General features: G+C 35.8%; 1 protein-coding gene across 1 annotated transcript in view; it reads left to right on the top strand.

Annotated features, from left to right (window-relative positions):
* Nucleotides 1–25,427, top strand: part of Helz (Helicase with zinc finger) — a 509,821-nt gene that overhangs the window by 233,377 nt on the left and 251,017 nt on the right. Inside the window, exon 8 of the mRNA XM_090378353.1 lies at nucleotides 18,049–18,173. Coding sequence (XP_090234479.1) covers nucleotides 18,049–18,173 — 125 coding nt within the window. The remainder of the gene's footprint in view (nucleotides 1–18,048; nucleotides 18,174–25,427) is intronic.

Raw genomic sequence — 25,427 nt, 5'->3', positions numbered from 1 at the left:
AAACCATACATTTTTACACCATTAATACTTAGTTGCTAGTTGTGGAAAGTCCATTCAGTTTATTCTGAAGGAGAAAAATTGATGCTAGTCATTATCTACTTTCCAAACCCTTTTTCATTAGCTACTTTTCCAACATTTGCAAATTTTGAAAATGTGCCCTGTATCCCTTCATTACTCTCATTTAATAATATCATAAACAGGAGCATTCCAAGCATTGATTCTTGAGGGATCCCGCTTCTAACCCTATTGCTTTCTGTCCTGAGCTATCCTGGAATTAATATAAGGATTTTATCTGTGTTCCCAATATGTTCCAGTTTATGTAGCAAATGCTCTGCTGAAGTCCAAATAAAGTCAGGGTTATTTCCTGGATTTATGTCATAAGTTTTCTTATTAGTGTTATCAGATTAGTTAAACAAAATTTTACATTTATAAAATTGTACTTTGTTCCCTTGAAAAAACCATTTTTGTATAGATGACTCTGTATTGCATTGTTAACACTGCCCTCTCCCCATGAAGTTTTCTGCCACTTAAATCAAACTGACTAGTTTGTAGTTACTAACATTTTCTTTGAACTGCCTTTATTGATTGTTGATATATTGGCACTTTTTCATTTATCCCTGATTCTAATGAAGCCCTCAAGCTACATCTGTATCCACGCATCAGAACTTCTATAAGGTACAAATTGTGATACAATTGATCATACAAATTGTATGAAATTCTTCCTGCATTGACATTTATAGATTCATAGTGTTTATAACAGTCATGGTGCAAAATTGGATATACATATACAGTAAATCTCACTAATTTAGATCATATATCATTTGGACTGCCTTCTATTTTATATACACCTTACAAACATGAAACATATATATGTATGTTTTATTTATGATGAGCAGAATTCTCTTCTTAATGAGAATTTATTGATATAATTCCAAATTTCTTTCACAGCGGTTTTATAAATCACTTTGTAAATACATTGATTTAAAAGGAAACATTAAATGCAAATGAAATGAACATTACAGCATGAAGAATGAAGGGGCAGCACAATACAGGACCTTTACTCAAAAGAAAATTAATTTCTAATTTCTTCAAAAAAGATAGTATAATTTGGAAGGGATTGTTTATAAAAAAATATAAATATAAAAAAAATAATAAATCTCATTAAATTTATCATTTTTAACAATTAAGATATTAATTGAAGCTTATTAAAAAAACCAATTTATACATTTTGGTGCTAGGCTTCCTTAGTGAAGATATAGACTTCTGTAGGTGCTGCAAATGGATAAGGTTTCATTGAAATTTTATCATAGTAATAGAGGGCGCCTCCGTAGCCAGGTGGGAAGGAGCAGCAGTGCGTAGCACACGCTTCTTGATTAGACCGGGGTTCGAGCCCGTCACCACCAAATACGGAGGACGAGGAAAGGTCAGGAAATGACCACCACATATCCTGGAGCAATATGGCCTTAGTTGCTAATGCTCCTAAAAACCAAATAACAACAACATCATAGTAATAGTAGTAATAATTGTGGCATGTGATGCAAGAAAGCAAGCGTATGTGCTTATGTAGTATCAGCCAAAAAAAAAAAAAAAAAATTCACACAACCATTCCCTCTAAATGTTTGTCCAGTTCCTCCTCAAATTTATTTAACCTATGAACTTCCACAACGGCAGATGGAAGTTTGTTCCAGCAATTAACCACCAGTGGGTGGTTAATTCCCGCATATCTATTCTACAACTGTCTTTTCTCAATTTGAATTTATGCCCCATTAGGTTCGTAATCTGAACAAGTGAAAGAATCCCATCAGAATTCAGCGTGCTCAACCCATTCAACACCTTATACAACTCAATCAGATCACCTCACAGGTGCCTAGTCTCCAGTCGCTGCAATTTGCAGAACTTAAGCCTCTCTTGGTAAGAGAATTCCTTCATTCCTCCTCACCAATCTTGCTGCCCTTCTCTGTACACGCTCAAGCAAATCTACATCCTTTCTAAAATGAGGTCCCCAGACCTGTATGCAGTACTCAAGGCGTGGCCTGATCATTGCCTTATCCAGAGGGACAATCACCTCCTTTTCCTGCTAGCAAAATTCCTGTATATCATTGACAAAACCCCATGATCTGCTCTTACAGCCTGTCTGCATTAATCAGAAAACTTCATATCTGACTGCACAATCGCTCCCAGGTCTTTTTCATTTTCTACCACCCTACGTTTAGTACCACACAGTTGGTATGTTCCTCTGTAACCACAGAGGAACATACCAACTTACTTCTACCCATACGCAGTAGAAGTAGTGGTTACTTCTACCCATATGGAGTACTTTGCATTTATAAATGTTGAACTTCAGTTGCCACTTCTCAGCCCATCTTCCCAAATTTTCTAGATCCTGTTGCAGTAGCATACTGCCATTACTGTCATTAACAACCCTACCAACCTTTATATCATCTGCAAACTTCAGCACTAAGCCTGATATACCTTCAACAATATCATTGATAAATATACAAAACAACAGTGGACCCAACACTGAACCCTGTGGGACTCCACTAATAACATTAGTCCACGAAGAGCAGCGCCATTGATTGCTATCCTCTGTCTTCTCCAACTTCTCCATCCCTGATGGTAATTATATCTTTAAGTAAATCCCACATCAGTACACTGTGATCACTGCCACCTAGTGGTTCCTTTATCTGCAAATTCTTAATACACGAATGATCACTGCTGATAACTAGATCAAGAATATTACCCTCTCTGGTTGCCTCTGGAACATGCTGCTGCAGAAAACAATCATCCAATAAATCCACAAAAGTCTTACTAATGTGCAAGTGACCAACCCACAACTCCAGTCAATATCTGGGAAGTTAAAATTCCCCTTTATAAGACATTTCGATTTACTAGCCCACTCTATTTCTCTGTACAATTGTTCATTGTACTCATTCGAGTCATTATGCCTATAACACACTCCTACTCTTATTTTTGCTTTCGCAGTGCTTATGTCAGCCAAACTAACTTAATAGTGCACTGTTCATCTATATCAACTGGATGCACTTCTTTTGATTTTATGTTTTTCTTAATTAACAGCATAACCCCCTCCTCCCTTCCTATCCTGTCTATCCTTTCTGTATACATTGTACTCCCCAAATTCCAATTCTGCATTCCTAATTCTGTGTGACACCACATCTTTGATATCCCAACAATATCTGCCTTTGATATCTTTACCACTTCAAATTCATCAAATTTATTTACTATACTTCTAGCATTGGTATACATGCACCTATTCTTATTCTTAGTTACCCTAACACATCCCATTATCAACCTTTTTCTCAATGACTACCATCAGTCCCTGAAACCACCAGCACCCCTCGCTCCAGGCCGCTGCTTATTCTAATAGAAGTAGTGCAAGAATCACCTTCACATCTGCCTGTGGCTACTTTTAACCTTTTAGTCTGTGAATTCCCCCAAGCTAGGAGTTTTCCGACCTACCTAACGCTGCCTCAATAGCATCAGCAAATATTCTTGCTCCCTTTCTATTTAAGTGTATCCCATCCCTGCAGAAGCAGTCTCTCCTGTTAACAAGCACAGACCACAATGAAAAAAATTATATCCCATGAGCCTTGAATATTCCCTCCAGGGCCGAATTGATTGACAAGGCTCTTATAATGTACTCCCTCCTATCGTGTCTGGGCTGAATTGCAGTCACTTTCAAATTTAACCCTAACTCAAGACTTTTTTTTTGTAACATTCATACTTGTTAAGTAATTATGCAGATCTCCTACTTTTAATGTCATTGTTACCAACGTGTACAACAATATCACCCTTTTTGCCCTTAAAAGATGATATATGTTTCACAACATTATCAACTTTTGCCCCTGGCAGACATGCCCCTGGTCCTATTCCATCTATCCTTTTTACACAATATATTACTCGTCTCCCTGACAATAGAGTCACCAACAATAACTATTTCCTTTGGAACTAGCGCATTCTGCCTTGCAGCTTGCTGCTGTTTTGTCTGATGCACAATAGTGAGCTCTGGCATTGAGTTGGGCAGCTGAGAGCTTGACGGGCCCCTCATGTTAATTTCTTCTAGGGCACCTTCCCTACACCTCAAGCTCTCATAGATGCCCATTAGAATGCTGAGTTGACGCCTAATTTCTAGGCACTCTCTGCACCTGGCACACACAAAGACATCCTCCTTGGCTAGATCATGTTCTATTCCAGAGAGTTCGGCAAACATTTCACAAATTGCACATTTTTTTAGGCTGTGATGCTTTGGAGAATTGTCCCCCCTCCCCTCAGTTCTCCCCCAAGTCACAGCACTACTGCCACTTTGTGCCTGTTGCTTTGCTGCTCTACTCTGGGGCATGATATTTTAAATTAATAAAATAAATAAATTTAATGCATAGTTTTTTATTATTATTATTATTATTATTACCTGTATGCCATTATATTTTAGAACATTTTCTACACAGTGAAAGCCTCGACAAAGTTTCAAAATCTGCCAACATTTTATCTTCATAAAGTTTATGCAATCTCTTAGTTGCCTCAGTCGTTCTTTCACCCTCTACATTGCTACTGTCACTAGTTCTTTGAATACTGTGCAAAATGTCGCAATCGCATGGTTATTCAGCTACTGGGACCGTGTAAACATAGGCAGGAGAAATTTACTGGAAGACGTCGATCAGTCACTTTTCTGAAAAACATATGCCTGTTTATCAGAGTAAAGGGGGAACTATCCTTAATCAACACAGGTTGACCAGAGGCTATTATCCTTGTCAGGAATCCTCTGACTGGCTGTGCAGCTATGGAAAGCATATTGACTAGCGCCACTTTTCAGTATGTGAGTGCTTAGGTTTTAGGTAGACCACTAACATTGTCATATGGTAATCCCTTTCATCCTTAATTTGGCCTTTCTAATTACCTAAGTTGCCTAAAGGCCACAGGTAAGGACAGTGCATACAAACTTGTCTTTCATAATCCGTCTTTCATTTCTTGTCTTTCAAGAAATGAAACCACATACTATTGCAGAGAAACTAATTCCCCCCACCTGTGCAGTAATTTGTAAAACAATGTTTGGGATAGAAGAAAAAAAATTAAAGAAAATTCCTTTGTCTGATGATACAATTCGCAGACGTATTTGTGATATGTCAGATAATATTGAAAAAATTGTTTCTTCTAAAATTAAAGAATCTCCTATATTTGCATTACAAGTACAGTCTGTCCTCGTATAGCACGATAGTTGCGTTCCTAGAAACCCTCGTGCAATGCAAAATCGTGCAATATAAACAACAGGCCCTATGGGAAAAGTAGGGTTAGGTGCCGACCACCCAAGATTGAACACACATTTGGAACCAAAACATTACAAAACACAATAAATAATCGGGTAATTTTAATCGATTAAAATACGTAATAAAAATAATATTATATTATAATAAAGTATTTTTAGTATTTTTTAATACTAAAAAAGTATTTTTTACGGATAAAATACGTATTTTATTCGTAAAAAATTTATTATATTAAATAAAATAGTCGTAATAAAATACTTACGTATTTTATAATACGTAAGTATAAATTATAATACGTAAGTCGTAATAAAATATTGCTGATGTTTTTGCTTCTATCGTAAGCAAACTTGTTTTTTGTTTGATTTTCTAACCAAAAAGATGACAGCCGTTCCATCTCTTCCAATTCTTTGTGTCTTAATCTAATGGATTTTAATTACACTTTGAGTTGTTCCCGCTATGAAAGTTGTTTTTATTTTCTCCGCATTCTTTGTAATTCTCCGCGTTGCTTCATTTAGGTCTGTAGCACGTGCAATATCACATGGTCTTTCATTTCGCTCAAAGCGTTTCACAATTTCATATTTTTTCTCTATCGACAGAAGCGGACTGGCCATAAGCCTTACGGGGGAAACCACGGTGGGCCGGAGGCCGGTGTGATTTTCTCCATAAACCGTAGTATGAGGCCACTATAAATTTTCCCGGGTAAGAATTTTTGACCCAGTCCGCCTCTGTTTATCGATATTGCTTCTTTTTTTTTCTCTCTGAATCTGCAGTGTCTTAGCCAGGACGCTTCCTTTTCACACCTTTTAAGTATTTTACTAATTTTTAGGGAATAAAGCACAATTACAAACGAGGTGGCACGCTTGATACACAGAAACAAAGCTGCGCGCGTGTAGCAACTGAATAAACAACACCGTAAAGGCCGAGATACACTATTAACACCTCACATTTTACTAAAGCACATTTCTGGGGGTTACTACCATAAAACAATAAAAACAATTTCCAGTTGCGTTTCTGCTAGTGGAATCTGTTATAAACTGGTAGTAAACTCCATCTAATTGCATTTGCGATTATATCGATAGCTGGAATTGTGTTGGTTTTTACGTTATTATGGCGAAATGTGTTTCCCCTTCACTGATATAAAACACATAAATACATTTTCAGAATCTTCTTCGTTCCTATCGTGTTGCGTTCATTTGGAGTGATTCCGCATTCGACTGTTTGTTGTTTGTTATTTGGTTTTTAGGAGCATTAGCAACTAAGGCCATATTGCTCCGGGAATATGCGGTGATCATTCCCTGATCTTTCCGCATCCCCGTATTTGGTGGTGACGGGATCGAACCCCGGTCTAATCAAGAAGCGTGCGTTACGCACTGCTGCCTCTTCCCACCTGGCTACAGAGGCGCCACCCGCATTCGACTGCCATTTCTTGTAAACACAAAGGCGAATCGTGTATAAGCGAATTCGGTTCGTGTTATATAAGATAACGTTCCCCTATTTATAAATCGTGTATGATCGAATTCGTGTAATGCAAACACGTGTTATACGAGGACTGACTGTAGATGAATCTACAGATATTGGAGGTAAAGCTCAACTACTGGCATTTGTTTGTATTATTGAAAATGATAAAATAATAGAACAATTTTTATGTTGCAAAGAATTAGAACAAACCACGACAGGTAAAGATGTTTTTAACGTTTTAAATGAATATTTAAAATCTATAGATGAATCATGTGTGGGAATATGCAGAGATGGGACACCATCCATGGTCGGGTCATTAAAGGGTGTTCTATCTAGCCACAAAAGAAAATAAGAATATGATATCTGCTCATTGTTTTTTACATCGACAAGCTTTAATCGCAAAAACACTAGGAGAGGAATTACTAACTGTCTTGAATGAAATAATTAAGATGGTTAATTATATTAAGAGCAGGCCTCTCAAATCACGGTTATTTGCAAAACTGTGTGAAGAACTTGGATCTGTGCATTTGAACCTTCTTTTTCATACTGATGTCAGATGGCTGTCCAAAGGACAAGTATTGAGTCGTGTTTACGAATTAAAAGTATAACTTCTCACTTTTTTGAACAAGAAAACAAGCATGAATTTTGTCAATTGTTGAAAAATTATTTTTGGTGTACAAAATTTGCTTATAATAACAGATATATTTGAACAACTGAATAATGTAAACTCCAATATGCAAGGAAGAGATGAAAATATATTAAAATCTGATAAAATTGCCACTTTTAAAGTAGGGTAAAATTTTGGAAAATTAAAGTTAACAAAGCCAGCATGGAAATGTTTTCACAGACAGTTGCAACAAAAAATAAAAATATAAAGAAGTTAATTTCTGAACACTTAACATCACTAGAAGAACAGATTTGTCATTATTTTCCTGATATATCTATTGACAGTTTTGACTGGATACAAAATCCATTTGTCGAATTGACATGTAATAAAATGGAGTTAAGACTTAAAGAAGAAGAGGAATTAATACAAATTTGTGGTGACCGTACGTTGCGATTAAAATACTCTGCAATTTCACTCGAATCCTTTTGGATGTTAATTATGAAGGAATATCCCAACATAGGCCAGCGCACTTCAAGTTTTGGTGCAATTTTCTACCTCGTACTTGTGCGAACTCGTGTTTTCTATGCTTGTTAATATCAAAACTAAAAAGAGGGAAATTCAGCTGAAAATGAAATGCGATTATGTGTCTTAATATAAATTAACTATGTAAATCACATCAAGCACATGATTCACATTAATCGTGTTGTGTTTTGTTCTCTTTTTAAGAATATATTTTTATTGTAATAAGCATTTTTTCTTAAAATTAATAAAATTTCAATATAATTTTGTGTTTTTTTTTTTTTTTTTAAATTTTGTATTATTTTGGTTTCTGGATATAAATTATAAAATGTACTTTTTGTTCTAAAAACATTAAAATAAGTATGAAAAAACAATTGAATATTATTTCCATATTTTAGATTTTTTCATAGTTTATTATTCTTAGAGATATGGAAATTGTGCATAAAATGCGGTATGAGGCCAATTTTTAAATAAAAAAAAATTTTGTTTAAAAATCCTGTACCAAAAGCCAAACTTTTTTTCATGCATTTTTCAAAAAAAAAATTCCTTCATTGCCCTTCCACATGCACCACCTTACAAAATATTCTGCCAGTGCTCATGCACCCGGTGTTGGGGGTTCCAGGAATTTTTCATAATGGATTTAGGGTCTCTTCACATTAAAATGTTTGAGAACCACTTTTATAGAGCATCAGCCAAAAAAAAAAAAAAAAAAATTCTTCCCGTTTCACCCATTCGGTCACTCTAAACGTTTGTCTAGTTCAGTCTTAAATTTATTTAAGCTATCAACTTCCGCAACAACAGATTAGCATTAGTAGAGGCATTTGATGCAAGAAAGCAAGCTTATGCAGCATCAGCCAAAAAAATAAAATAAATAAAATAAAATAAAATAAAAATAAATAAATAAAAAATAACCACTTCCACTTCACCCCTCTGTTCGTTCGAAATACCCGTCCAGCTGAGCCTTAAACTTATTTAGGCAATCAACTTCCACGACAAGGGATGGAAGTCTGTTCCACCAACCAACCACCCGCTGGCTAAAGGCAAATTTCCTCACATCTATCCTACATCTGTCTTTCCTCAATTTGAATTTATGCCCTCTCAGGTGATTATTCTGAGCAAGAGGAAGAATCCCATCAGCATTGAGCATGCTCAAAAATATTTTTTTCAAAAATAATATATATATATATATATACTTCTTTTTTGCAATTTTTACGAGGTGGGGAAGTAAATTAATAATGTTATTTAAAACAAGAACTGCGAATTAAGTTGTAGAATGGATTTTGTATTGTAATATGTTACATTCTGTAAGGTTGCTAAGCTGATATCTAAATTTACAAACATTTTTTGCATCATATGGATTTTCCACAAATTGAAAAAAAGAAAACACACACATTTTGTTATTTTGTAAATTTTACTTGTCTAAACAACATTGTACTTTTTATAATAAAATGAACAAAACTCAGTTAAACTAATAAATTACACAGAAAAATATTGATATGAAATTGAACAAATTTATGCAGATTCACCCGAATTCTTTGTGTTTTAGGCTGATATGAACATTTTGTAGTTTTTCTTTTTGTGTTATATCAGACTGCCCTTTTAAAGATCAGCAGTAATATGCTATTATCATGGTTATGTTGCATCTCAATGGAATTTTCCACTCTGCTCCTTGCTGATGGAACCAATGTTTTCTAAAAACATATGTGAGTGCAGAAAATCAACCTTGAAGCTCAGATGAAGACCTCATAAGTATACAGTTAGTTTCCAACTTTACGAGTTAATTCTTTCCTAGTGCGAGCTCGTAAAGCAGGAATTTTTTTCCCCCATATATGTAATGTTGAAAGCAGGGGTTGCATTCTGAACAATGAAAATTGACCATAGTAATGTTAAATAAAGGTCAACAAAACAATAGTTTATGCTTAAACAATGATTATTTATCCAAAGAAATTAAAACATAGCTTTTAAAATCAAGCAAATTATAATAATAAAATTATTTATGTCATTAAAATATTAAAGAATGTTAATTCATCATTATCATTGACTAAATACACACTCATTGATGGTTCTTCGCTCATTGTTGGCTTGGCACTCTGTTTGTTGGAAGCATAAGGCAGCGTGCTCCTTCGGAAATGCTTCAAGAGTCGTGTGTTTCCAAGACAGTCTTCTCTTTTCTTCAGAAATTTCACAATAGCATGCATAAGCATTTTTTTAAAAATCTGTAGACTTTAATAGTGTGCTCGAAATTTGAATCTTGTTACTTGAAAATCTCAATTGCTTTTTCTGTGTTGAAAAGCTTCAAATTCCTTGAGAATAAAGGAACAAACAGGAGTTTCATCTATTAAATCTTCTTTTCCTCAGCTTCTTCACACTTTGCCATTTCAGGGTGGTCTTGATTTTTGAGCTCTCCATTGTGTGTTTGAAGCAGATCAGTGACGTTTAGTTGTAGAAACCCCAAGCTGTAATTGGTTAGCAATATTAATTAATGACCGTTCCTATTTTATTTTGTACGATCTCTGCTGGTTCTTGAAATCCTTCAAAATTATCATCATAAAACCATTACAGAGTTTATTCCAAACAACGTGTTCTTCTGTGTAATTTTGTCCCAAGTTCGTTTTATTATTTTGATTGCACCTAAAATTTGGAATTTTTTCCAAAATTCTTTAAGAGTTGGACCTTTCTCCTTATCTCTGCTTGAACAAATAAACACACAAGCAATAGTAGTGTATTGTATAGCTATATGCATGGTTTGAAATGCCATATTTATGAATGTTTAACATTTGTTTATTGCAATTAATGTTCATGGCTAAGGTTAAGAAAGGCAACACGAGAACCAGAGGAAATTTTGGGAAACTTACCGGGCAAACTCGTTCCTGCTACTGCAGTTTCTCCCTGCATTCTTGGATTAGTAGTGGTAGTAGAATTCGATAACAATGTATTGATTAGTTTTTTTCTCATTATTAAAAGAAGATTATTGGAGTTCAAGAATGGGTTGAAATTTAGTTTGGGTACACCCTCCAGACTGCCTCAGTTTCAGTGTGTTTATCCACCCTTCCCACTGTTTTAAAATAGGAAAATGACTTCTACTGCCACCACCAATAACATGCACCATCTGTAGAAGTGGTTTTCCTATTTTAAAACAGCGTGGTACACCCTCCCCAACTGAAGCAGTGTGGAGGGTGTACCCGTAAGTAAATTTGAGCAGTGAAGGCATTACACTCATAAACTCTAATAAACTGCTTTTAATAGTGATAATGACATGAGACGAATGTGGTAGCAGGAAATGCGTTTGCCTGGTAAGTTTCCTGTGGTTCTCATGTTGACTTTCTTTACCTTCACCATATTTTCGATTCTGTTGATACTTGATATTTGAAAAAAAGAACTTGTAAAGCAGGAACTACCTGTACTTGGTTTTTTTTTTTTCCCCTTTTGAGAATTTATCGGTACCAGTCTATTTTCTTTCTCTTTTTTTGATAGTTCTCTGAATGGAATGTTGAATTATTATACCCTGTAATATTCTTGGGAAACTATTTTATTTCATGTATTTATTCAAATAATATTAATAAAGGCTGGTTGCAGGGAAACCAGACATTTTCCAGCTCTCCTAGTTTTCCAACTTGAATTGACACATTTTGCTTTCCGTAAATTTGCTTGTTCTCCATGCTTGGTTTGACCAGGAAACTTTAAATTTCTGCAGTCATTATTCTGAGTAAAGGCTTGCAGATTCCGTTTAAATTTCAGTGTACTTAGCATTGTTATGCATAGTAGTGTAACATTTCAATATGTCTGTCAGGGGAAATAGCAGATGACATTGTAGGGGAGATATCATCTTTTAAGGGCATAAAATTAATACTGTTGAACATGTTGGCACTAATGACATTGAGTAGGAGATCTGCACACTTACTTAGCAAGTATAGGTCAATGTTGAAAAAGAATTTGAGTTAAAAGGCTAAATTTAAAATTGTCTGCTATTTTGCCCAGCCAGGATAGGAGGGAGTATATGATGAGAGCCTTGTCAATCAGTTCGGCTGTAGAGCGATTGTGAAAGGATCATGGGCTAGAACTTTTTTTGGCCTGGTCTGTGCTTGTTAATAGGAGAGATTGTTTCTACAAGGATGGGATACATTTAAATAGAAAAGGTGCAAATATTCTTGCACCCTTTATATTTAAATGTATATAAATAGAAAGGGTGCAAGAATATTTGCTGATGCTATCGAGGCAGTATTAGGTGAGTCAGAAAACTGCTAGCTTGGGGGAATTCACAGACTAATAGATTAACAGTAGCTGCAGATAGAGCTGAAAGTGATTCTTGCACTGCTATTGGAATGAGTAGCAGCCTGGTGGCACCTCCGTAGCCAGGTGGGCAGGAGCAACAGTGTGTAGCACACACTTCTTGATTAGATCGGGGTTTGAGCCCATGACCACCAAATACGGAGGCTGCGGAAAGGTTAGGGAATGACCACTGCATATCCCCGGAGCAATATGGCCTTAGTTGCTAATGTTCCTAAAAACCAAATAACAAACAAACAAACAAACAAACAGCAGCCTGGTAAGCAAGGTGCTAGGGATTTTAAGAACTGCTGGGATTTATCATGAAACAAGTAAATACATGGTATGTTTTATGATAACTAAGGGTAAGAATAGGTGCATGTACACCAATGCTAGGATATAGTAAATAAATTTGAGCTGCTGGTGAAGACATCAAATGTGGATATTGTTGAGATATCTGAGATGTGGTGTCACACAAAGATAAGGAATGCAGAATTGGAATTTGGGGAGTACAATGTGTACAGAAAAGATAAACAGGATAGGAAGGGAAGAGGAGTTATGCTGTTAGTTAAGAAATGCATAAAAGTTAAGGAAGTGCATCCATTTTACACAGACGGACAGTTCAATGTTGAGTCAGTTTGTGTAACATAAGCACTCGGAAAGCAAAAATGAGAGTAGGAGTCTGTTATAGGCCTAATGAATCTGATGAGTATAATGAGCAGTTGTACAGAGAAATAGAGTGGGCCAGTAAATCAGATTGTCTTATAATGGGGTATTTTAAATTTCCAGTTATTGAGTGGAACTTGTGGATTGGTTGCTCACACGCTAACAAGACAGGTATGGATTTATTGGATGATTGTTTTCTACTACAGCAGTATGTTCGAGAGGCAACCAGAGGCAGTAATACTCTTGATCTGATTATCAGCAGTGATGACTCATGCATTAGGAATTTGCAGATATCAGAAGAAGAAGAAGCCTACATAAAGGTAGAAGTAGATAAAAGCTGGTCTGTAATCAAGTCACAAAGGAGGTTAGGCACGCGAAGGCAGATTACGAGAAACCTTTGGCAAAGGATGCAAAGAAAAACAGCAAAGACTACTTTACTTATGTAACCTCTAGAAGGATGGGGATTAATCAGGTTGGTCCACTTGATATCGGCAGTTTGATTGTTGATGAACCTGCTTAAGTAGCTGACAAACTGAATAAGTATTTTGCATCTACTTTCATTCATGCGGAAATCTGTAGGGAAGTGGAGGCTAGAATCTTTTCAAGCTCTACAGAGAGCTAAATGATTTTGTAATAACTGAGAGCAAAGCGGAGAAGAAATTGTTGAAATTGAACATAAAAAAGTCACCTGGGCTGGATGTGATCTATCCAGTTATATTAAAGGAGGCAGCAAAGAATGTAATGAAACCATAATTATGAAGATTTCCTTGGACTCAGGGGAGGTCTCCATGGACTGAAGATATGCTAATGTGTGCCCTATTCACAAAGGGGGTTCAAAGAGTGATACAACTAATTACAGACCTGTTAGTTTAACTTCTGTTCCAGGGAAAATAATGGAGTCACTGGTTAAAGAAGCGATGCTGGATCACCTAGGCAAGACTGCAGTAATAGTTCAGATACAGCATGGATTTGTTAAGAGAAAGCCTTGATTGACAAATTTGATTGATTACTATGATGTGATCACAAAGGAAGAGGATGCAAAAAACAACTTTGATATCATATACTTGGATTTTATTAAAGCTTTTGATAATTTTGCACATGAAAGATTACTGTACAATTTGGAACAGTATGGCCTGAAGGGCAGGTTGCTACAATGGATAAAAGGATGGTTGATTGGGAGAAGACAGAGAGCGCTAATAAATGGACAATGCTCTTCGTGGACTATAATTATTAGTGGAGTCCTTCAAGGTTCGGTGTTGGGCCCAGTGTTGTTTTCTGTATTTATCAGTAATATTGATGAAGGTATGTCAGGGTTAATGTCTAAATTTCCAGACAATACAAAGTTTGGCAGGGTTGTTAATGACAGTAATGATAGTATAGTACTGCAACAGGATATAGAAAAGTTGAGCAGATGGGCTGAGATGTGGCAACTGAAGTTTAATATTGACAAATGTAAAGTATACTGCTACCCATATGTATACTTTACATTTGTCAATATTAAACTTCAGTTGCCACATCTCAGCCCATCTGCTCAACTTTTCTATATCCTGTTACAGTACTATACTATCATTACTGTCATTAACAACCCTGCCAAACTTTGTATTGTCTGGAAATTTAGACATTAACCCTGATATATATCAAGGCAGTGCAGAATGAAAAGGACCTGGCAGTAATTGTGCAGTCAGATATGAAGTTTTCTGTGCAGTCCAGACAGCCTGCAAGAGTAGCTCATGGTGTCTTGTCAATGATATTGAATACTGTATACAGGTCTGGAGGCCTCATTTTAGGAAGGATGTAGAGCTGCTGGAGTTGGTATAGAGAAGTGCTACGAGATTGAGTGGAAACAAGGATTGCTCTTCCCAAGAAGTTCAGTAAATTGCAACATCTAGAGATTAGACACCTGTGAATGGTTTGAACAAGCTCAGTAATGATGGGATTCTTCCTCTTGCTCAGATTACTCATCTGAGAGGACATAGATTCAAATTGAGGAAAGACAATTGTAGAATAGATGTGCGGAAATTTGCCTTTAGCCAGCGGGTGGTTGATAGTTAGGGCAAACTTCCATCTGGCGTTGTGGTCGAAAATTTAAATAAGTTCAAGGCAGAATTAGCCAAGCATTTGGAGTGAATGGATTGGTGAAATGAGAAGGTTTTTTATTTATTTATTTATTTTTTGGCTGATGCTATAAGCTTGCTTTCTTGGATATATGCCTCTAACTAATATGTTCCTTTTAACCATCATCATCATAATCAGCCATTTTCAATCCACTGCAGGATGAAGGCCTCTCCAGCAACTTTCCAGTTCCTTCTGTTTTGAGCACTGGCCATCCATTTACTACCCACAAACTCATGAATTTCATCTATCCATCTCCGCCTTTGTCTTCCAGGTTTTCTTCTAGCTCCTCTTGGATACCATTCTGTTATTTTCTTAGTCCATCTGTCATCATGTCTTCGAGCTATGTGTCCTGCCCAAGACCATTTTAGTTCTTTAGTTTTCATAAGAATGTCCTTTACTTGAGTTTGTTGCCTAATCCATGTGTTTCTCTTCTTATCTAACAGTCTGATTCCCAATATGATTCTTTACATTCTTCGCTGTGTAGTTCTCAGCTTCTCTTCCATTCTTTTGGTGAGTGCCCAAGTTTCACTTCCATAAGTCATGGTGGAGAGTATGCATTGGTTCATTATTTTACATTTCAGACAAACTGGGATATTGCTCTTCAGTATGTGACTATATTTCCTGAATGCTATCCATCCAAAATTTATTCTTCTCTTGACTTCCAGGCATTTATCATTATTACAGCTAATAACTTATCCCAGATAAGTATATGACTCCACCTTTTCAATTACTGCTCCTTCAATCATTATTTCCCTTTCTGTGGCATACTTGTTCATCATTACTTTTGTTTTAGCCATATTCAACTTTAGTCCAAAATCCTTACTAACTCTGCATAACTGATTAAGATTTTCCTCTAATTCTTTGGGATCGTGGCTTATGACCACCATGTCATCTGCAAATCGTAAATGGTTTAGGTACTCTCAGTTCACATTGACTCCTTTCTGCGACCAGTCTAATCTTCTGAAAGTTTCTTCAAGGACAGCAGTAAACAGCTTTGGAGATATTGTCTCCTTGTCGAACTCCTTTCTCAATTTTAAATTTCCTACTGTCTTTGTCTAGTCTAATAAAGGATGTAGCACTCTCATATATTTTCTTCAAAATCAAAATATATGGGGTATCAATGCCTTGTCTTTCCAGTGCCCGAAACATTGCCTTATGCTGTATGGAGTCAAATGCCTTTTCATAATCCACAAATGCCAGGCATAATGGTGTTTTATATTCATTTGCTTTCTCCCTTAGCTGTGATATTACGTGAAGGTGATCCATAGTTGAGAATCCTGTCCTAAAGCTAGCTTGCTCTTTCAGTTGATTCTCATCAAGTATTCTTTCTAATCTGTTAGTAATGACCCTTGTGAACAACTTGTAGATGTGGGATCACAAGCTTAATTGGTCTATAATTTCCAATTTCTGATTTATCTCCTTTCTTATGCAGCAAAATTGTGATTGCATTATTCCACTGCTTAGGCATCACTCCTTTTCTAATGCACTTTGTGAAGAGCCTTGCCAGTTTTTGTGTTATGTCTCTTCCTCCCAATTTTAACCACTCTACAGTAACTTCATCTTCCCCCTGGGCTTTCTGATTCTTCATTTTCTTCAATGCATGTTCTACCTCATCAGGAAGAATATTGGGTATGTCGTATGTGTTGCTACTTTGCAATCCATCTTCCCCACTGCTGGCATCATTCCCCTGCTCCTTGTATAATTCTCTATAGTAGTCTTCTGCTATTTGAATTATGCCTTCTCTGCTGTTTATAAGTATCCCATCTCTATTCTTCAGTTTCAGTATCATTTGTCTTTCTGTATTAGTGCTCGTGGCTGCTGATTTAAATCCTTTGTTTTCCCTTAATGCCTGTTCTACTTTTCTTGTGTTAAATCTTCTTATGTCCTCTCTGAGTCTCTTTCTAATGGCTTTGCATAACTCGGTATTCTCAGTTTTCTCCCTGTCAGTGTTTTTCTTGCTTTTCATTTGTCGTCTTCGGTTAATCATGACAAGTGTTTCTTGACTAATTTTTTCTTCTTTGGATTTCTTTTTCCCTATAGGTTTCTTGGCCTTTATCACTTTCAAAAAGTTGTAATATTCCTCATCGATATCTTGGTCCTCAGCAGTAACATCATTCACAATATATCTTCTGTTAGTGAGGATGAAGTCGATTTCATTATTTGTTAATCCATGTGGACTCTTCCATATCCACTTTCTGTTCACCCTTTTCTCTTAAAAAAGTGTTCATTACTGACAGTCCTTGAGATTCTACAAATTCCACAAGTCTTTCACCTCTTTTATTTCTTTCACCAATTCCAAAATTTCCTATAGTTCCTCTTTCTGCGCTGTTTTGCCTTTTTCCAACCTTAGCATTGAAGTCCCCCATAATAATAGTGTAGTGGGTTTTCTGCTCATCTAGAAGACTCTCAATTTCAGTGTACATTTCTTCAACCTCTTCATCATCATGGCTCGGCGTTGGTGCATAAATCATTATAATCTTTAGCTTGTACCTCTTAGAAATCTTGAGTATTAGTCTTGACACCCTTGGTGATGTACTTTTGAATTCCAAAATGTTGTTTTTAAAATCTTTATGGACCAGAAACCCAACTCCACCTTCACTCCTTTCACTGTTTCCATTGGTGTACAGCAGATTTCCACTTGATAAACTTATAAGTGATTGATTTCTTCTTCTTGTTTCACCCAAACCGATGATATTCCAATTCACATTTTCTAATTCCTTTTCCAGCTCTAATATCCTGTCTTCACTGATGAGTGTTCTTACGTTATAACAGGCCAAGTTCAGTTTCCGTGCATGGCAGCCTGGTCATACCCAGAGATTCTTAGCACCCTCTGCTTCCACTCTGATCCTCTCACTGCCGTAAGAGGGAGAGTGAAAGCTGCTGGGGACTGAGGGCCATTTGTTTCGTTGTTCTTTCATATCCTTTTAACCAGTGATCTTTAATTGTTTAAAAAAAGACAAGTCTGGCCATTAAACATTAAGGTACCAAAAGTAGATGAATATTATCTAAACTATATTAGTAATTCTATAAGAGATGCAAGTTTGTATGCAGTGATTGGTTTTTTCAGATAAAAACATAATATATTAGACTATTCATTATTATCTTAATTTGCTGACAGTGTGTTTCTTATTCTTGTTGTAGGTACAGTTCCAGCTGAACAGACTACCTATTTGTGAAATGCATTTTGCTTTAGATAGCCTCAGCCCTATTAACTTGGTATTTCCTGATATGGAGAAAATTCCTCCAATACCTTGGAGCCCTCAGAAGTAATACAGCTTATTATTATAAAATTGAAAAATTTAAGTTTTTTTTTTGGTTTTGTACCTTGTTGATCTTCAGTTTTAAAAACTCTCAAAATTGCAATAATAATTATAATATTAACCCGTCAAAGCAACCACTCCATACACTTGGGCCCAGTACCCGTCACAGGGCAGGGAAAATCCCATGAAGGAGAAAAAGGTTTTTTTTATAATAATAATATTCTATAATAACTAAAAGGTGAAATTAAAAATAATTAATTTTTTAAAATTAGAAAAAGAAAAATTTAAAAACAATCACAACTTTAATGTTTCAGTTGCATATAGTGGAAAAAAATAAAGTTTATAGAATCTATAAAATTCACATTAAAATTTTTTGGCTTATCTAGATAAGCCAAAAAAGAAACTTGATCTTTATTCTTCTGTATCCCTCCCAAAAGTCTTCAAGAAAATTTTGCTGTGAAATATTTAAGCTTGAAGTAGTCACTGGGGCTACTTCAAGCTTAAATATTTTACCAGTCAGTCCCTCCATATTTTAATGCATTTTTTCTCGTATAAGCCATTAATTATCCCAACCCCCTAGAGATCCTCATTAATTTTTGCTTGCTGTTATGACAGAAAAATGTGGTCAAAATTAAATGAGAAATGTGATAAAAAATAAATAAAATACTTCATTACAGGCTTGTTATCATCATTATTTCATAATTATTACCGTGATGACATAAGTGATGAAAAAAAAAATTCTGTAAGTGAGTTTTATTTCAGATGCACATAATGTATTACAATAAATTTAAATTCCCATACATTAGGTCTACTTAACCTGCTGTAGAGGTCAGTGGGGACTGAGCAATCCCTAAGATATTTAGAGTATTTGAAAAAAAAAAAAAAAAAAAAGAAAGAAAGAGGGAAAAAATTGCCCTAGCCCGATGTATCCTAGGTATCTTAAAGTAAAACTGTGATAAAGTTTTTGGTAATAATACCCTCCCATTATCTCCTGCTGTTTTCAGAAATAATCGACACATTATTTTGATTAATCCTGGTAACTTTGAAAGAAACCATTATTTTGTAACTCTTAATTTTTGAAGAGCCAGTAGTATCGTAACAGTTGTGACATGCCATGCATGAAAAGTGTCTTGGCTCTATAACTGCCATCCTTTGGCAGAGGATATCTGACTATTTGTTTATCCTGTTTGAAGCATCTCTTTTTTACAATCTCACTGATATGTTTATTTAAGAGATCCTCCTTCATAAGGCATTCCACCGAAAGAGTGCTTGTTAATTTTATTAAAACAAAATTTGGGTGACTTTACAAAAAAAGTTCTTAAAAATATATTTCAGCTATGAATTTTAAATTTTCATTTAATTTTTTTGCAAAATGAATGATAAATATGATATTTGATCTGAAAGACTATACCCTTCTTTATTAACAAGAGGAAATTAGTATTAGTAACGGCCTCATGGTGCAAGAAAGCCTATGGCTTATGCTGCACCAGCCAAAAAAAAAAAAAAGAAATCCTAACAAAACAATGATAAAAACAAAAAATAAATAAATAAATAAATAACTAAATAATAATAATTAATAAATAAAAAAAATAAAATAAAAAATAAATAAAAAGGAAATTAAACCTATCACCCTATGCGCTTCCCTTACCCGAAAGTACTATCCAGATGATTTTTGAATTTCCCCAAACTGTCGGTCTCTACCACCCATGAAGGCAACTTATTCCAGTAATTTATAACTTGCTGGCTAAAATAGAACTTCCTGCAGTCCAATCTAAACATTTCCCCCCCGTAACTTGAATTTATGTCCCCTAGTTCTAGCATCATTTATAATCTTGAAAATTTTGTCCTCATTCATTTTACTGATGCCTCTCAGAGCCTTAAACACCTCCATCAAATCTCCTCTGAGGTGTCTAGTTTCCAGACTCTGCAACCCACATATTCGAAGTCTTTTTTTCATAAGGACGCCCTTTTGCCGATCTCACCAGGCGAGTTACCCTTCTTTGCACCCTTTCAAGAAGCTCGATGTCTTTCTTTAGGTGCGGTCTCCATACTTGAACACAGTATTCCAAGTGTGGTCTAACATAAGCCTTATATAATGGGATTATCACGTCCCTATCTCTACTTGCAAAAGTTCGATAGATCATCGATAGGACACCATGGGCCTTCCTTGCAACCTGTTTACAATGCTCAGAGAATTTCATGTCTGACCGTATCTTAACACCCAAGTCCCTTTCCTCCAGTACTAGATTTAGTTGAACTCCACCAAGTGAATAAGTTTTTTTGGGATTACTGTTTCCCAGGTGTAATATATGGCCTTAGTTGCTAATGCTCCTAAAAACCAAATAACAATAACCAGGTGTAATACCTTACACTTTGTTGGATTAAAGTACAGCTGCCATTTTTCTGACCATTCCTGAAGTCTATCTAGGTCTCTCTGAAGAAGCTCAGCTTGACAGTGATCATTAACTACTCTACCAATTTTAACATCATCTGCAAATTTAGACATCATGCCCTCTATCCCTTCATCAGTGTCGTTTATGAAAATTAAAAACAACAGTGGTCCTAATACTGATCCTTGGGGAACCCCACTTCTTACATCAACCCAATCTGAGGAATAGCCATTTATCACAACCCTCTGCCTCCTGCCCTGAAGCCATCCTTCTATCCAACTAAGGATTTTCCCAGTGATTCCAACCTGTTCCAGCTTATAAAGCAACCGCTCATGTGGGACTGAGTCAAAAGCTTTGCTGAAATCTAAATAAACAATGTCGAAATTATTCCCTAAATCCAGCTCGTGAGTGACCCTTTCGAAATAGTGAACTAGATTTGTTAAACATGATTTTCCCTTTACAATACCATGCCGAGTATCCTTGAGAATTTCAATTCGATCCAAATGACCCTGAATTCCACCCTTGATCATTGCCTCCATGATTTTCCCTACTACTGAAGTCAGACTGACAGGTCGATAATTTCCAACTGCACTTTTAGAGCCACCCTTATGTATGGGAGATACATTTGCTCTTTTCCAATCCAAGGGAATCTCCCCAGAGTCTAGTGATGCTCGCATAATTAGCCTCAATGGTTCAATGCACTCGCTTGCCGCCTCTCTTAAGATTATAGGGTATATTCCATCAACTCCAGGAGCCTTACTGGTCTGTAGGCGCGAAGGTTTTTTCATTAATTACAATATCAATATCATTAATTACATATTTTTTTAAATATGTAATTAATGATATTGATGATTTACAAATTTCAATATCATTAATTACATATTTTTTAACTTCGCTCCCACAATTTCCCTTTGCCACAAAAGGCTTTTCATTTGTAAATATCAATGCAAAATAACTGTTGAGTTCATCTGCAACGGCAGCTGGTGTATTTATTACTATCTCCTTTCCCTTACGTAAAGGTCCGATCTGGTTTGTCCTGCTTTCTTGGCATTTATATATGTGAAGAATTCTTTATCCCCCCCCCTCTTTGCTCTGTTTGCTAGTGATTTCTCGTAAACTGCCTTTGCCTGTCGAACCTTTTCTGTGGCTCTATTACACATCACCTTGTAGCTGTTATAGGCTTCAGTACTTTTTATTGCTTTGTAACCTTTCCATGCCACCTTTTTCTGCTCAAGTAATGTGGCAACTTCACTATTCATCCAACTTGGAACACTTCTCGTGGAGTATTTTTTTAATGGTATATACACATTCAAGGCATCTGTGATTAATGTTTTAAAAGCGTACCACAGTTCAATTGTATTCATTCTCTGCGCGATATCTACCCAGTTAATAGAGGCCATGTAATACCTTAAGGCATCGTAATTTCCTTTTCTGAAATTAAAACCCATTCCTTTGCCTTTTACTTCTGCTACCTCTCTCGTCATCATCCACCGTAGAACTCCGTGATCACTTCCTGCTACTGGTTCCTCTACTGTCAGCCCTGTTATGTCATCTGATTCATGTGTGATGATGAGGTCTAGGATATTCTTTTCTCTAGTACTTTTCCTGACATGTTGATACAAATAAGTCATCTAATTGATTTAAAAATTTTGTACCCCATGTCGAGTTTCCTTCCCATTTACTCCAGTCAATTAGAGGCAAATTGAAATTCAGTGAGAAAGAGTTGTGTTTATTTTTTCCGCCTTTACTTTTAAAGTTGAGGTGTAAAAATAGCTAGAAATCCACTTCTGTTTTTTTTTTTAAAGCTGTTAATAATATTTTTATTATTATTATTATTAGCCATATGGTGCAAGGAAGCATGTGGCTTATGCTGCACCTGCCAAAAAAAATTTTCACCGTGAATTACTCTGAGAGAGAGAGAGAGAGAGTTGTTGTTGTTGTTATTTGGTTTTTAGGAGCATTAGCAACTAAGGCCATATTGCTCCGAGGATTTGCGGTGGTTATTCCTTGACCTTTCCGCTTCCTCCGTATTTGGTGGTCACGGGCTCGAACCCTGGTCTAATCAAGAAGCGTGTGCTACGCACTGCCGTTTCTGCCCACCTGGCTACGGAGGCGCCAGAGAGAGAGAGAGAGAAGTAGAAGGGAATCACCAAGAAAGAGAAGAATGATGATATCCAGCTCAGGACCCTGGATGTTCCAAGCCCATACTCACCAATGTGAGCCCCCCTGGGGTTTATATGAAACTGATATTTTGTGTTTAAAGGCCATATTGGTAATCGGTGAGAAGAAAATGATGGCTGCAATATAAGAGTTTAAAATTAGGGATTGGCTCAATCCCCACATGCATCATGACATTTCAAAAAGTATTCTCTGGTGGGCTAATAGTTGGTGACATTTAATGTTGAATTCTAGCATGAGACCTAAGGACAAATAATGAGTGAATGAAAGACATAACTGTACAGGGTGCAAAGCTATTTATTAAATGTAAACCTAAATACAGGGCAAAAAACTAGTTTGTAGTGAAATATAAATAGTTTTCTTCTCTGTATAGTTAGTTGTGTCTTTCATTGTTTCTTTATTCGTTCTTAGGCCTGCTGACAGGATTCAACAGGGAATCCAGAAATGTTACCAGTTGTTAATCAGTTCTGTTTTGTAGAAGTTTCAAAGTTATTGTAAATACCTTGTTCACAGTAAAATTCATTGGATAACAATTTTTGGATAACAATTCGTTGGATAACTGTTACACAAATATTTTAAACTTTTTTGAAGCTCATTAGGCACCTGCAAGAAATATCCCAAAAGTTTGAAATGGCCAGCATTCATTTTACAGAAAATGCTGAAACATGGGTTGTAATGCAGTGCAGTCCACAATAGTCAACAAAAAATGCAGTTCATGAACTTGGAATATCTCAGTGTTCTGTTCAACAAATGCTTCAGTTAGATTTGAAAATATTCCCATACCAGATTACAGTGCAATATAAACTTTCAAAAAATAATAAGCAGAGAATATTTCATGTAGCATGGGCAGAGGGATGAAAAACATGGTTTTTTCAGATGAATCCTATTTTCATTTTTATGGAACTGTGAATAAGCAGAATGTGTAGCTTTAGAAAGAGGACCTCCCATCAGCTCCATGAGAAAAGTAGTCACAGAGGGATCACTGACCATGTGAGGACTGGGTTACCCACATGGTCAGTGGCCCTCACTTATTGTCTTATCATTTTACAAATCACAGTTGGGATGATTTTACAAATGATATAGGTAGGTGCCATCAACATTATAATCTTAAATAGCAAGATGGAATAGCAGAAGAACTAGGTTGATATGAGATCAAAATATTAGTTATTGAGTAGAGTTATGGGGAACAAAATTTAAGATAGATTGTTCGCTGATGATATTTTCCTGTTTATATAGTTTAGTTGAATGTTTAGAAAATATGAAATAAAGTTCTTTAATATCTTAGGAAGAAAAGTGCTGGTATTTTTTGACACATCTGAGCCCATGTGACTATCTAATAAGATAGAAAGGGCTTCTTGAAAGAGAAATTGTTCCGCAGAAAACATGACTTGAACAATGATTGTTCAGGAAAGGCAGAACCATACAGGTTCAGTTGTCTTGCAAATCAGACATTGCATTAATAGAATCATCAGCTTTTATAAATACAATGATTAATGTTAACCTTCATTAACTTTTTGTCAAAATCCTTCATTTTTGGTGAAATAAGAATGTTTTCCATTTGAGCATGACAATTCTTAATATTTATAACAATGAATAAATGAGTTTCTTAGGTAGCATTTAAATGTGCCACATTTCATACATTAATTCATAAGAACAGCCATGTGATGCCCTTCTCTTAGCACATTAAAAAATGATATAAAATATGAGCAGTGAGTGGGCATTGCACCTAGAAATGTTGTAGCATTCATGCAGTTATGTGGAATATACTTGCTAATGGGGAGTGAATATGTACTCAGATTTGAATCTTGTGCACTTTGGTTTACACAGAGAGCAAATAATTACTAACAGCAAGCTAAAGAAACAGTTTTTCATATATTTGTATATGACTGACAAAGGGTTGTCTGATTAAAAAATTGCATAGAGATGTGTAAAAATGTGATGATTTTACGAAATATGTAGGTAGGTGCCATCAACTTTATAATCTTAAATGCAAAATATAATAGCAGAAGAACTAGGTTAATATGTGATCAAAAGAGTAGTTATTCAGTTAAGTTATGGGGAACAAAATTTAAGGTATTGTTGGCTGATGAAACTTGTCTGTTCATATGGCCTAGTTGAATGTTTAAAAAATATGAAATAGAGGAGTTCTTTAATAATAATATTAATATTATTATCATTATTAGCCATAAGGTGCAAGGAAGCCTGAGGCTTATGCTGCACCAGCCAAAAAAAAAAAATTTCCCTATTACCCTGAGAGAGAGAGAGAGAGAGAGAGAGAGAGAGAGAGAGAGAGGGAGGAATGATGATATCCAGCTCAGGACCCTGGGTGTGCCAAGCCCATTCTCACCAGATGTTGAGCCCCTGGGGGTGTATCTTAGAAAGAACAGTAGAAACTAATGACAAAGAAAGAATATTGTATAGAAAATCATAATTACATCTGCAAAGAAATTTTTAGAATCTTTTTAATGAAAGGTCAAACTAACAATAATGGTAAAAGGTTACTGTAATAAAGGCAAACAGTAGGTCACTCATCAGGCTTCCCTGTCCATACGCTCTTACTAACGTGAGTATTTAATGAATAGGGCTACTGAATGACTTTGAAGGTATACTTATTGTTTTCATCCTTTCTGTAAAATTTTTCTCGTGCCATACCCTCTAAATTAAAAACACACTATTTCAGCATAAATAATCA

Source organism: Mastigoproctus giganteus, chromosome 7, assembly GCF_048544385.1.
Source record: "Mastigoproctus giganteus isolate SK-2022 chromosome 7, ASM4854438v1, whole genome shotgun sequence".
Classification (NCBI taxonomy): domain Eukaryota; kingdom Metazoa; phylum Arthropoda; class Arachnida; order Uropygi; family Thelyphonidae; genus Mastigoproctus; species Mastigoproctus giganteus.
The sequence above is the reverse complement of the archived record's forward strand: the minus strand, read 5'-3'. Positions and strand labels throughout refer to the sequence as shown.